Source organism: Rhinopithecus bieti, unplaced genomic scaffold, assembly GCF_001698545.2.
Source record: "Rhinopithecus bieti isolate Rb0 unplaced genomic scaffold, ASM169854v2 scaffold_8674, whole genome shotgun sequence".
Lineage (NCBI taxonomy): Eukaryota > Metazoa > Chordata > Mammalia > Primates > Cercopithecidae > Rhinopithecus > Rhinopithecus bieti.
The window spans coordinates 829,096-843,736 of NW_016805883.1; the positions used below are offsets into that span (position 1 = coordinate 829,096).

At 47.7% G+C, this 14,641-nt stretch overlaps 1 protein-coding gene across 3 annotated transcripts in view; it reads right to left on the reverse strand.

Annotated features, from left to right (window-relative positions):
* Positions 1 to 411: 411 nt before the first annotated feature.
* The window catches only part of PSD2 (pleckstrin and Sec7 domain containing 2), a 52,302-nt gene continuing 38,072 nt past the window's right edge, over positions 412 to 14,641 (reverse strand). Inside the window, exons 9-16 of one of the 3 annotated variants that reach the window (XM_017873919.1) lie at positions 11,408 to 11,497; positions 9,453 to 9,496; positions 8,225 to 8,415; positions 7,988 to 8,058; positions 7,443 to 7,600; positions 6,457 to 6,601; positions 5,054 to 5,197; positions 412 to 2,614 (exon numbers count right to left, since the gene is read on the reverse strand). In XM_017873919.1, coding sequence (XP_017729408.1) covers positions 2,411 to 2,614; positions 5,054 to 5,197; positions 6,457 to 6,601; positions 7,443 to 7,600; positions 7,988 to 8,058; positions 8,225 to 8,415; positions 9,453 to 9,496; positions 11,408 to 11,497 — 1,047 coding nt within the window. In that variant the 3' untranslated portion in view covers positions 412 to 2,410. Of the gene's footprint in view, positions 2,615 to 5,053; positions 5,198 to 6,456; positions 6,602 to 7,442; positions 7,601 to 7,987; positions 8,059 to 8,224; positions 8,416 to 9,452; positions 9,497 to 11,407; positions 11,499 to 14,641 lie in introns of all 3 variants that reach the window. The other 2 variants (XM_017873920.1, XM_017873917.1) reach the window with 2 other exon arrangements.

The following is a 14,641-nucleotide window of genomic DNA, read 5'->3' on the forward strand; positions in this document are numbered from 1 at the left end:
CCCACTTTCCCAGTTCTTTCTTTTCTCTTCCAGGTCATTTTTTGGCTTCTCTTTCCAGCCCCTCCCAGAGACCCAAGTGGTAATGGTAACTGCCTGTTCTCCCCACGAAACTGTGAGCCCCACGAGGACCGGCAGTCAAACTTCCTCCCACCACCATATTCCCATCACCCCGCCCAGTGTGCAGCACACAGTTGGCCCTCGTTGAATGAGAGGATGAAGGCGCAAGAGACACCGTCCTCAAGGGGCAGCCCCCAGAAGTCCCTGAGCCCGAGGCCACTTCCCAGGACCACCAGGTGGCGCAAACCACTTATTGTATGTCACCAGTCCTGGATTTGGACAGTCCTAGAAAATGGGCATGTTGGAGACAGCAGTTGTGCGGGGCGAGGATCCATTCGAATGCAGGAATAAATATTAGAACTTTGACTTAGATTTATTTTCATCTCATCTTTTTTAAATTTCTATTTTTGTGTATGTTTTATAATGTACATGATATTTTAGTACAGTAGTACATGTATATAATTTACAAATAAATAATTATACAATTAAGGAAGTGAACTAAACATTTTTTTACTGATGGGAGGCACAACCCGTGCTCAGGAAGCACATCTGTCCACAGCTGCCAGAGCTCCTGGCTCTGCTCTCCACTCACCCACCCTCGGGAAGTGAAGGGTGGGACACTGACCCCGAAAATCACAGGACTTCTGAGGCAGCATGGAGAAAGTACAGAGAGCTCTTTTGTAGTGCCACATTGCGTTTTCAATTTCATTTAAGTGAACATTTACTTCCTCTGAGCAAAACAAAGGGGCCAGATGGTTTGGTTCTAAAACACACTTCAGCTGATCCAACTTAAATAATCTGAATTTAAATCACTACATCTCTCCACATAATCAAAAGCCCCTTGCCTCAAATGTGAGTGGGCCTGTAAAGTTAGATACTTAGTTGCAAGCCTGGCTTATTTTATTAACTAAGTATGTTACCACTGATGCCAAATTGCTGGCCAAACTACAGTAATCTATTTAAACAATAGAGAGGATTCGCTCTTCATAGCCGCACTGAATGTGCCATCACCCCCACCCACTTGTCAGTTGGAAAAATGCAGGGCTTAAAGGTGCTAGCTAATCCGTGATCGTCAAGTGGCAAATTTCTCCACTCTTCCCAGATGCGGCCTTGGCTAAGCCTTTCTGATTCACTAGACAAATGAAAGAAATAGCAACAGAAAAACAATCAGTAACTTGTCATTCCACCTTTTCCCACGACCAAGAATTAATGGCTTCCATAACTGTCCTCCGACAAGCATCTTTGGGCTTGTTGACAAGCGGCCATTTGTGAGGCAGAGTGTCTTTTATTCCTATAGCAGTAGATCTGTCCAAGAGGCCACCTCTGGAGCTCAGAGACCTGGCAGCACCAACATAAAGACCCAAATATAAACAGGGCTGTGGTCCCATCCCACTCACACCCCAGGATATCCATGGGACAAATGGGGCGGTGCATACATGTTCTATTTTTTCCAAAAGTCTCAACTGTAAGAGCAGTGTAAGTCACAGGTCAGCTGGAAGAGGGAAAAACAGGGCAAGGGAGACCAGCACTGCCTCCCCCTTTCCTCCCAGGGTGTCAGGAATGCCAGGGGGCCAGGTGCAGCCATCCTTCCTAACAGGGGAAGCTCCAAAATAGGCTTTTCCTTTATCTGATTTCATCCCCTAACTGATTTCAGTTCCGAAACCATCTTTCAGGGTTTCCTTATGTATATATTATTCTTATAGATGTACATTTGTGTCTGTATAAAAAGGAGACAGTGTGATCTCAATGGATGAAAAGAGGTGGACGCACATGTGAGTGGAGTCAACTTGACACTGAAAGGGCACAAGCCTGGGTCCCAGATTATTGTGATGTGAGGCAGGAGACCTGGGCATGGTTCTGGAGGCTGCTGGGAGGAGGGAGGAGAGGATGGTGCTGGTGGTCTGCAGACCTGCTGCTGGTCAACTCAGAGGAAGGAAGAGGAGAAAGGGTGGGGTTCCAGCTGAGACTTGGAGTCAAGACCTTCCCTCACACACAAGAAGATGAGGAGAGGAGCTTGATGAGAAGAGAAAGACCTGGGAAGACAACAGCCCTTCCAGCTTCTCCAGCGAGGTGGTGTCTAGAGCATGCACACAACTGGCCTACAAAATGAGGCTCCATGGTGGAGAGGAAAACAAAGGCCGGGGAGAGGGTCTGATGCCCAGAGATGCCCAAGGACGCAAGGAGATCAACGCCACAAACGGCATCTCCATCTCCTGGGCCCACAGGTTTTCTGCACCCCTCTGGCTGCCCGTCAACTGACTGGAGCTTGGTCCGAGTGGCCCCTGGCTGGAATTGTGCTCACCAACCCCACTGGGGACATCTGCCCATCCTGGGGTCTGCACATCCATGTCAGCTAAGTATCAGGCCCAGTGGCATCCTTTGTGGTTTTGCTGCCAGTCACATGGCCCTGGCTGAGGGCAGGACTTGAGTGTGTCTTCCGGAGAGAAGGGTCATCCCCTTCCAGAGTGGCCAGCCGGGCCTCAATCCGCTCCAGATCGTCTGAGCCCACTTTGATTTTCACAGCCAGGAGGTGGATATAGGTCTCATAACGGCTTTTCTGGGGAAAGGCCAAACACAAGGTCAAAAGACAACAAAAAAGGAGAAAAGTATGTGCGCCTTGTACGACAAAAGACTGACTTCCTCAATATGCAGAGAGCTTTCACAAATCGTTAAAAAGGAGATGAACAGTCCAATTAAAAAATAAACATGGGACATGCACATAAACTTCATTCATGATTTGAAAAATCCAAATAATTGGCAATGATTTCTTGGATATGACACAAAAAACCCAATCAACAAAAGTAAAAATACACAAATGGGACTACACCAAAATTTAAAACTTCTGTACATGAGAGGATACAGTCAACAGAATGAAAAGGCAACCTACAGAATGGGAGAAAAATATTTGCAAGTCATATATCTGATAAGAGTCTTGTATCCAGAATATATAAAAAACTCTCCGAATGCAACAAGAGAAGACAAACAACCCAAATTTTTTAAGTGGGCTTGAATCTACATTTCTCCAAAGAAAGCATACAAATGGCCAACAAGCACACGAAAAGGTGCTCAACATCATTAATCATTAGAGAAATGCAAGTCAAAACCACAATGAGATATCAATTCACACTCTTACTACTATCAAAAGAGCAGAAAACACGTGTTGGTGAGGATACGGAGAAATAGACAGAACCCTTGTGCTCTGCTGGTGACAATGTAAATGGAGCAGCTATTATGGAAAGCTGGTGGTTTATCAAAAAGTTAAAAATAAAATTACCACATGATCCAGCAAGACCATTTCTAACTATAAACCCAAATGAGTTGAAAGCAGGGTCTTGAAGGGATATTTATATACCCATTTTCATAGCAGCATTTTTCACAATAGCCAAAAGATGGAAGTAAGCCAAGTGTTCATTGATGGATAAACGGGTAAACAAAATATGGTGTATACATACAATGGAATATTATTCAGCCTTATCCCATTTATGCCTAGTGTTCCATTATTGGAACATTGGAGTTACTGGAAATAACTCATGGGAGTTATTTATATCATACTGCTGAAGGTCATCTCCAAGGTCTGATTTTTCACCAAAAAAAAATTTGCAACCTCCGACATAAATGGGTTAAAAAGAAAGGACGGCCGGGCGCGGTGGCTCAAGCCTGTAATCCCAGCACTTTGGGAGGCCGAGACGGGCGGATCACGAGGTCAGGAGATTGAGACCATCCTGGCTAACACGGTGAAACCCCGTCTCTACTAAAAAATACAAAAAACTAGCCGGGCGAGGTGGTGGGCGCCTGTAGTCCCAGCTACTCGGGAGGCTGAGGCAGGAGAATGGCGTGAACCTGGGAGGCGGAGCTTGCAGGGAGCTGAGATCCGGCCACTGCACTCCAGCCTGGGCGACAGAGCAAGACTCCGTCTCAAAATAAATAAATAAATAAAATTAAAAAAATAAAAGAAAGGAAATTCTGACACACACGACAACATGGATGAACCTTAAGGACATTATGCTAAGTAAAATAATTCAATCACAAAAAGACAAATTGTGTATGATTCCACTTAGAGTAGTCAAAATCATAGAGGCAGAGAGTAGAATGGTGACTGCCAGGGACTGAAGGGAGGGGAGAGTGGAAAGTTATTATTTAATGTGTACAGAGTTTCAGTTTGAGAAGAGGAAAAAATTCTGGAGACTGGTTACACAACAATGTAAATAGACTTAACACTGCTAACTATACACTTAAAAATGGTGAAGATGATAAATTTTATATTACATGTCTTACTGCAATTAAAATGTTTTTAAATCCAAATTAAAATAGTAATGAGGCTGGGTGTGGTGGCTCGCACCTGTAATCCCAGCACTTTGGGAGGCCAAGGCGGGTGGACCACCTGAAGTCAGGAGTTCGAGACCAGCCTGGCCAACATGGTGAAACCCCATATCTACTAAAAATACAAAAATTAGCCAGGCATGGTGGCACGTGCCTGTAATCCCAACTGTTCAGGAGGCTGAGGCAGGAGAACTGCTTGAACCCGGGAGGCAGAGATTGTAGTGAGCCAAGATTGTGCCACTGTACTCCAGCCTAGACGACAGAGTGAGATTCTATCTCAAAAAAAAAAAAAAAAAGTAATGAGATACTAATTGTTAAACCTATCAGGTTAGTGAAGTTTAAAATGTTTTGCAATGCCCAGTGCTGGTGAGAGCATGGAGAAATAAGTACATTCACAAATTATTAAAGGGGTTAGAAATCAGGGCAAACATTTAAGAGGAAGATATGGCAGCATCTGAGGGCCTTCGTCTGAGCTTCAGCCCCTCACCCCTGTCAGGGAAGGCTGGCACCGTGGAAGGACTGGGGACTAAGGGTCAGGGGACCCTGTTCCCTGCCAGCTGCCACGTGAGCAAGCCCCTTTATCAGTAGGCTTCACCTCCCCAGTCTCACATCAGGCCAGGAAGCAAGGAGAAGGAGCAGGGCGCTGGGCTTTGCAATCCAGCCCCCCAAGGCTCACCTCGAAGGTGAGATAGTGCTCCTTCAACCGGTACTCCTCGGCCTCCTTGGACTTGATGCCCCTCTCGACTGGGTGACACCTGTGTTCGGCCAGCTCCGCAGTCAGCTGCCTCAACTTATTCTCATGAGACCGCAGTTGCTCCTCCTGGGAAGGCAAATCGTGGACTGTGACGCCTTATTCTCAGAATGTCACGGAGTGGCTCAAATCCTGTTCTACCAGGAGCTGCTCCACCAGAGGGAAATGAAGGCCTAGCCAGGGTCACCAAAATGTGGTGATAGAGCCAGGCTCTGGACCTGAGGGTATGCTCCTCCTCCCACCTCCCTTCCTCCTCTTGCTGCTCCCATCAGCATCAGCTTTCCTCAATGCCCCCTAGACACCCCACCTCAGGCTCGGGAGACAAGAGATGCTCACACTTATATGTGGACATAGACAGTCCCTGACATAGACACACAATGATCCCCACACACAACCCAGCTCACATGCATTCCCATGTGCACACACAAACACCCCGGACCAAGGCCAGCCTGGCCCAGCTATCCCCTGCTCCTTACGATACACGCGTTCTCTTACATTCATGCCCAGACAAACGCAATGGTCACAGACCCAGGAACACACCTGGTGGAGTGACAGGCGGAGACACTGTCACTGATGGGCAAACGCACACACATCCCACCCACTACAGGACAGCCAGGCCCCCTGGTGCTGTGTGCTCATGCGTACATGTGTATGAGTCACCACCTGTGTGTTTACACATGTGAATGTGTGTGGTGTGTACACATACATGGTGTACGTGCATTGCATAGGGGTTCTGGGCAGAAGCAGGAGCCCAGGAGCTCAGTGGGGAGACCCAGGACAAGGCCTAGTGGGAAAGACCACTGGCAAAGAGGAAGTGTGGGGCTTCCGCTGCCCTCTACCTCTCAAGCTCTGGGCCACCATTTCTCCTGTCCTCTCCAAAGAAGCCCTGAGAGCCTGCAGCATGGGTGAGCTGGGTTTTCTAAGACTACAAATAAAACATTTAAGGATAGGTGAGGGCAGCAAAAGAACATTAGATGAAGAGTCAGCCAGGTGTCACTTGTGTGAGCTCCCTGTGACACAGTCTCCTGCATTTGTGCCCAGGTGCACACAAGGCCACCAACTCTCAGTCACATCCACAGGGATGCACTAGCAGAGAGGCAGCTCCATGCCAACTGCCATAGCCACAGCCCCTGTATGACGTTCCTTGGTATCCCCATCTGGACGTGGGGGTGGGGTGCGTGGGATGGAGAGAAGAGGTGTCCTTCTCTGGTGTCCTTCAGCCCAGGATCACCCAGCCTAGAGACAGAGCTGGGGTGGGTCTGCTGGACGGGGGCCTGGGCTGAGGATGGCAGCCTAGGGAGGCAAAATCTTGACCCAGGAGCATGTACCTGGCAGAGGCGGGTGGTGCAGGAGGGCAGCAGGGGCCGACAGAACTTCTTCATGGAGCTGACAGCGGCTGGGAAGGCCGGGGCAGAGAAGATGGCTGCCACCAGGTTGATCCTGAGGATCCAGGACAGCATTTCTTCCTTGCTCCTGGGGACAGGACGGGGAGAGGGTGCTGGCCTCTCACACAGGACTCCCTGTCCCCTACTCAGCGTCACATACCCAGCACTGGGCCTGGCACTAAGAAGGCACCAGTGCCTCTAGATGAGTGGGTAAAGGGGAGAGGGAGGACACATGGGGGCTGGATGGGCCTGGCCAGAGCTATGCAGGGAGCTCCCTTTCTATCCCAACTCCCAGGCACACCCGGATTCTCATGTGAAAATCAAACTTCCGAGGTTCACAGCTAGTGGCCCTGGAGTGAATGGGTGGGAATGACCATGGACTGGGGATCATCAGAGGCAATGGCAACTGGGCGACCCTCACAGTCCTCCTGCCCTCCCCCGCTGCCTGCCCAGCACTGGCACTGTGATCCTGAGGCCTCATCCACCAGCCTGCCTCCTTGCAAGCTCATGTGCACCCCAGTCTCAAGTCATAGGAAGGCGAGAGGTGGTAGAAGGACAGCCTTACAGGTTACCTGGAGGGTGCATCTTTCCCACATTTAAAGCAAAGGATGATTCATAAAGATGCCACCTGACCCACATTTCAGACTCCAGCGCACTCAGCAGCCCCTGCAGGGCTTGTTAAACACAGTTGCTGGAGCCATCCCAGAATTTCAGGTTCAGTAGGTCTAAGGCGGGGCCAGAGAGACTGCAAGTGATGCTGAGGGGAACCACACATTGAGAACCGCTGCTTTGGGGGGACCCAGCTGTCGGTCTGGGTCATGTGGATACACATGCTCTGTTGCTGACTCACGGGAAGGAGAGGGGTTGTGTGCTGCGTCACTGTGGCCCTAGGCCCCAGGTGGGAGTGAGGGGCTCCAGCTCCTACTCACGGTGCCTGGAAAAGGAATACCCTCCAGTCGGCCGTCTTAAGCTTGAGCACGTTGGACTTCTTGCTGTAGTCAGAGGCCCTGGTGGCCAGAGCGTGATGCACGCGAATGGCGTTCTTCAGGTCACCCTCCGATAGAGCTTTGTCAGGCCTGTACTCATCCTGGGTGGGGCGGGATGGGTGAGGTAGGGTCACTGACCCACACCTTCCACTCTCCCCTCCCCTCACTCCTCTCTGTCTAACCCTATAGCTCCCTTAATTTTCTGTTCCTGCTGCCTCACCCACCCCAACAAGAATCCAGGCATCCCTCCCCTTACCCCAGTTTGTCCCAGAGGCCTAAACAGGCCTCACGCTGAGTGTCCACTGAGTGACTGGGCACCAAGTTCTCCCAAAAACCTCCAAAGCCCTGAGTGGGCCCAAGTCTGGGGAAGGACCCAGCATGTGCCTGAGCCCCAGGTCCTGCCTGGGGCCCTTGGGGTGCCACAAGGCTGGGGCGGGATGGGACTGAGCTGGCCCTTTCTAAGTAAGGTCTCTGGGGCAGTCTCTCACCTTCTGCAGGTACAGGATGGTCCCTTTGAGCACTGCGTAGAATTTCTTCCAGCCACGCCTCCCACGGGGTGCTGGGGAGGAGGGCACTAGTAGTGTGGCTGCAGCCACCCTCTGCAATCTCTCCAACCCCACCTCCGACTACATGTCCACCTGTATGTTCATCCCCAAGGAGTGGTCTGGGGCACCCCCCTCTGTGCCAGCCTCCCTCCCATGCCCCTCTCCCAGCCTGACACCCACTCCTCTTGCCATCCATGTCAGCATGAGTCTTCCGGGTCAGGACGCCGTGCTTGTAGGTGGTGGCACTGAGCGCCTGTGGGACATCCAGGAAGGGGTTGCCACCATCCAGGATTCGCGTCACCTTCTTCGTGCCTGTCCCGAACTTGTCATCCACCAGCTCAGACAGGGATTTCCTCAGCTCGTCCTCATCACTAGGGAAGTACTAGGCCTGAGCACCACCTCCAGAGAAGCCTCAGCCCCGCATCATCATGGCCTTCCCCATCAGCCTCCCATCCGGGAGCCAGGGCCACGGAGGAAGAGCAGCCCCAGGAGGCAGAGATAAAGAGATTCCAATTCCAGACCACAGATCCAGATCTCTGACCCCTCCTCTCATCTCCACTTCCGACCTCTGACCTCTGATCTTTGATTTTTGTCCTCCAAGCCCCAAATGTCACCCTTGATCACAAATGTGGAGACTTTACTGTCTCCAGGTCTCCCTCCCAGTCTTCCTTCTCCTCTCTCCATCCCAGGGAGCACTAACCGTGGCCAGACTGAAGCTGCTGCACAAACCGCACCAACATGCTGGAAGAGGGAGGCCAGCAGGTAAGACCCTGAAGTCTGGGCCCCCAGGAGAGCCCTGGCAGAAGAGTGCCAGCTCTTACCCTGTGGGGTTGGAGTTCCTGCCAATCCCTGCCTGAGGCCTCTACATGGACCTGGCTGCCCTGGGGAGCACAGCAGAGCCTTTCACAGTCTCCCCAAACAGCAAGGTCAACATCCCTCTCTCCTGATGAGACCTACAGGTCTCGCTGCCTTTGCAGGGGAAGAAGTTAGAGGGCACTCTCCCCTTCCCACTGTCAGTAACAGTCACCACCTAAACGTGGACATATTCTACAGGTTATAGGGGCCTCATGCCTCCTGTCTGCCTACTTCCCAAAGGGAAAGGAGCAGTCATCAATGGGAATTGGAACACTATCCCCATATAGAAAACCAGCTGTGGACATCATAGAACTAAAGTCACAGTTCAACCTATTCCATAACAATGCAAACATTGCACTTCTTTTCTCAATACAGAAGATGAATCCAAAGAGGAATTCAACACCAGGTGTGAGCCAGCTAGACACAGGTGTCGGGCCCTGGATTGGGAGGGATCAGCACCATGGAGAGTGGTCAGAATGATGGACCTGCACCCCCACACTCCCCCTCCCAGGGATGCAGGCTCCCCATACCTGTGCCCGTAGGCACTACTCACATGGCCCATTCCAGCTTTTCATTCTTGATGGAGTTGTAAAGGGTCTGGGAGAGGGAAAAGAGAGAGGGGGGAATTCAGGTGAAGAGTCAAAGAAACCCCCATCTACCACCAATAACGTGGGTACAGTGAGAGATCACCTTTTCAGCCAATAGGGCAAAGTGGATGTTTGATTCATACTTATTTGTTAGATGGGTAAGTGAGTGGGTGGGTGGATGTATGGATGGGTGGTATTTAATTATGTGATCACTTAATGTCAATCTCCCGTAGGAGACTGTAAGCTTCACAAGGTCAGAGGCTGTCCATTTGTTCACTACTGAATCTCCAGTGCATAATCCAGAACTTGACACACAGCAAGTGCTCAACAGGGTAGATGAATGGATGGGAGGATGAATGGGAGGATGGGTGAGTGAATGGATGGATGGGGAAGTGGACAGGTGGAAGATGGAAGGATGGGTGGGGAAATAGGCAGGTGGATGGGTGAATGAATAGAAGATGGGTGGGTGGATAGAGGGTACATGAGGAAGATTTAGGGGTGTATGCATGAGGATATGCGTGGGCAAATGAATGTCAGGGTGTTGGGTGGATGATTGAATAAATGATTGGGTGGGGTGGGTTGGGCTTGGTGAGTAAGTGAAATGAGATGCTAATCAGGAGGTAGGGGGATGGGGGCGAGTAGAATGTGGACGAATGTTTGTCGAGGTGAGTAGACGAGGGAGTGTTTGAAGAGTACAGGGTGTCTGTGTGGGTGAAAGGTGAATGGTGAGTGGCTGCTATGTGGGGAGTGAGAAGGGGAGGTATGGGGATATATATATGGGTGGTGGGTGAATGGGTGGGTATATGGGTAGGTGAATGATTGAGTGGCTGGGTGGATGCATGGGAGGATGAGTGGATGGGTGCAGAAGTGGGTAGATAGGTGAATGAGTAGATGGGGAGAAATGGATAGGTGGATAGTGGGACTGGGATTGTTTGATTCACAAATACGTTCTTAACAAATGCTTCTCAATGGTGAAGAATATAATATAGTAAGAAGAGTGATGGAGACAATGTTCTATGGAACATTGGGGTTTGGATGGAGACCTCCAAACTCATTATTCAACTACCCCTGTAGTATTATCAGATTCTTCAAACCCACTATTTAAAAATGAAGCTGGCTGGGTGTGGTGGCTTATGCCTGTAATTTCAGCACTTTGCAAGGCTGAGGTGCAAGGATTGCTTGAGCCCAGGAGCTTGAGATCAGCCTGGGCAACATAGTGAGACCCCCAGGCTCTACAAAAAAAAAAATATATATATATATATATCGCCAGGCACAGTGGCATGCACCTATAGTCCCAGCTACTTGGGAGGCTGAGGTGGGAGAATCCTTCAAGGCCAAAAGTTCGAGGCTTCAGTGAGCCTTGATTGCATCACTGCACTCCAGTGTGGGTAACAGAATGAGATCTTGTCTCAAAAATACATAAATAATAAAAATGAGCCCATCACCAACCCACCAAAACCTGCTCCTTTTCCTCAGTTCAGAAATGACCAGACTAGAAAGACTAGAGTTCCACCCTTCGCTTCAGGTTCAAAAGAAAACTGGATTCTCTTAATTCCTGGTGATGTCGAAGGAAAGGGGGGGCTTTTCCTTGTGGTGACAATAATGATGTTTGTGGTGAAGGTAGTGGTGACGGTTGTGATGGGTGGCAGCTGTGACAATCGGTAGCAGTGTTGATTATTACTGTGACAGTAATGGTGATAATGGAGTACTAAAAACAAATCTCACAAAGCTTTCCCCTCTGCCTAACTTAGGGAACACAGAATAGCCAAATGTTGAGCTCGGTGGTTTCTAACTTTGTCATCATGGCCCTGCACCCTGTGTTAAGGGCCTGGAATGCCAGGATTTCAGGGGGCAGAGACCTCTCTCCTCTCTATCCACACAGGGCGCAGCTAGTGGGATGGGGACTCTCAGCAGATAATACCTTCAGCAGGTCTTTGGCAAAGTCTTGGCCATCATTCAGCTGGTCCAAGTTGGCAATGAATTGTTGACAGGACATCTTCTTGCCAATGTTCTGTAATGGAGAAATGGTTCTGCCTAAGAGTAGGGAAGGAGTCTGGTGTGTTCCCCACACACCCTGCCCTGCCCAGCCAGAGGGATGAGGCAGCGTTAAGGGCAATAATGAAAATTAAATTGCATGAATTTTCTATGGTCTCCAAGAGTTTACAAAACTCTTTCTCACAGTCAGAACTGTGCTTGATTCTCAAGCATCTTGAGAGGTTGGGCTTCTTCTGCAGCCCAGGTGAAGGAGTCAGGCTGGATGAAGAGTTGTAAGAGCTGACATTTGCCAGGTGCCTACTGTATTCCAGGTCTTGTGCTTGACATGCATTATCTTATTTCTTTCTCACCCCAAGGAGAAGGTGAGGTGCCTGTTTTTATTATCCCCATTTGACAGGTAAGGAAACTGAAGTACAGGAAAGTGAAGTGGCATGCCCATGATCACACGGCAAGGAAGTAAAAGGCCCAAGTGTGTCTGAAACCAAAGCCCGTGCTCTCACCGCTACTCCACGGTTAACTATCCCAAGGTCACTCAGCACCAGGACTTGAACCCCGGCCTCTTGGCTTCTGAAGAGAAGCTCCGCATATTCTGCCACAACTGTCTCACCCTCTCACCTGCACAGAGGGGCAGCAAGGCTTCCAAGACATAGGTGAAGTGAGGGAAAGTTTATGGGAGTCAAAAATCAATTGCCACGGACACACATGAGTGCCCCATGCTGAGCTGAGCTGAGCTGGAACAAAGAGAACCCAAGCAGATGGTTTCACACTCGGAGGTAGAAATAGGCAAAGAGCTGGAAATGACTAAATCCCCAAGTTCTGCCTTCTTGTTTTAACCAATGAGTAGCAGAGGGGCTCAAACCCTGCAAACCCAACACCTAATATACTTCCAGACTCTCCTTGGAGTCCCCATGTCTGAGAAAACACAAACAGGCCTTCATCTTTGTAAGGATGAAGATTCTTGAATAGCAGATACTTATCACCGTAGGATTTTGTGGATTAGGGTTTGCTCTAAAGCAGTGTTTTCCAAGGTTTACCTACAGAACTCTGGTATCCCAGGAGATGGAAATAGGTATTCTCTCAAAAAGAGATTTCATAATAGAACAAGTTTATCTACATGTTTCAGAGTCTTTACCACGCTCATATGTGCTGGTGTCTCCAAGGAGAGGATCCCATGTCATTTCCCAAGTTTACTGACCTTGGCACTATTTTAGCAAAGACACTCTATTAGCATCATATGGGACATTCACACACCATAGAAATCATTCAGAAAACAATGATGTAAGGCTTTATAAGTAGCTGACAAGCAAGAACTTTCTATGCTTTTCCAAATCATTCAGGAGAAAAGGTCCTATGTATGCCTTGATACAAGTGTGTTTTGTATGTTTCTGTGTATAGTTTTACATATATACGTGTGTGTGTACATAGATAAATATATAGCCGTGTGTGTACATTTGCAATAGATTATGAGGGCAATGTTGATAAGACTGTCGTTGAGTTCCACACAAACTGAACATTCCCCAGCCATTGGTCAGGAGCGCAAAATCAAAAAATGACAAGGCAAGATTTCTAATCTGAGCAATAGCAGACTATCTTCTTGTGAGTGAAACTTCCCAGCAGCATTGGAGGCTTTACAAAAGCAGTGAAGGCTTCAAGGGTGAGGATCCTGCAGGGGAGTGTGGAGAGGTGACCCCAGAAAGAGCAGCCAGGGGCTGAGCGGCTAAGTGGCCTCTTAGGACTGGAGAAACGAGATTGGAGTTCAGGGTCCACCAAGGACAAGTGTCTTGGGAAGCACCCAGTCACACTTCAACAAAAAAGTTGAAATTAAGAAAGAAAATACTAAAAGAAGAAAAATCATCCCAGATGGAAATATGGAGAAGCAGAAATGAATGAAATAACAAAAAGAATTGGTAATGCTAAATGAAAATTGACTATGTACAGCAACAATAAAGTTTTCCAGGGAATAAAATATAGAGAGATATAATAGTTAAAAGCATGACAACAGGAGTATATAAGTTAAGAGAGCAGTAAATGGAACTAAAGTGTTTCAAGGTATTTCACTGCCCAGGAAGTGGTACAAGTACTTTATAAGTCGAGAATGTAAATTGCCAACCATAAAAGGAATTCCGAAAGAATGCACAACTAACAAGCTAACAGAGCAGGGAAATGGAATTCTAAAAAATGCTTAATCCAAAAGCAGGCAAAAGAAGAAAATAAAAGAAACAGAACAGTGGAGTCAAAGAGAAAACAAATAGTCACTTGATATACTTAAACTCAAATATATCATAATTCATTGAATGTTCAAATTAACATTATTACCGGATTTTATTTTTAAGTATATGATATAAGAGACATGCCTTAAATATAAAAGAACAGAAATCTTTGAAAGAAAAAGTCAGAAAAGGATGTAACACATAAACACTAACAAAAGAACTCCAGTATAGCTACACTAACATCTGACAAAATAGATTTGAAGGCAAGAAGCATTACTAGACATAAAGAAGGACATGTTCATAGTGATAAAAGGGTCAATCTGCCAGAAGATATGATCATCCTAAATGTGTATATATCTAGTAGTATAGCTTCAAAATATACAAGACAAAAATTGACAGAACCAAAAGAAGACATATTCACAATCTTGGCTGGAGATTTTAACACTGTTCTCTTAGTAACAGAAAGAACAAGCCGACAAAAAATTGGCAAGAATTCTATGCCAAAAAAATTAGATAATCTAGATGAAATGGACAAATTCTTAGAAATACACAAGCTACTAAAACTGGCTCAAGAAGAAATAGAAAATCTGAATAGACCTATAACAAGAGATTGAATCAATAACTTAAAAAAAAAAAAAAAAAAAAAAAAAAAAAAAAAAAAAAAAAGCAAGGCCAGGTGTGGTGGCTCACACCTGTAATCCCAGCACTTTGGGAAGCCAAGGTGGGAGGATCACTTGAACCCAGGAGTTGGAGACCAACCTGGGCAACATAGGGAGACCTTGTCTCTAAAAAACAATAAAGGAAAGAGAGGAAGGAAGGAAGGAAGGAAGGGAGGGAGGGAGGGAAAGAGAGAACGAGAAAGAAAGAAAGAAAGAAAGAAAGAAAGAAAGAAAGAAAGAAAGAAAGAAAGAAAGAAAGAAAGAAAGAAAGAAAGAAAGAAAGAAAGAAAG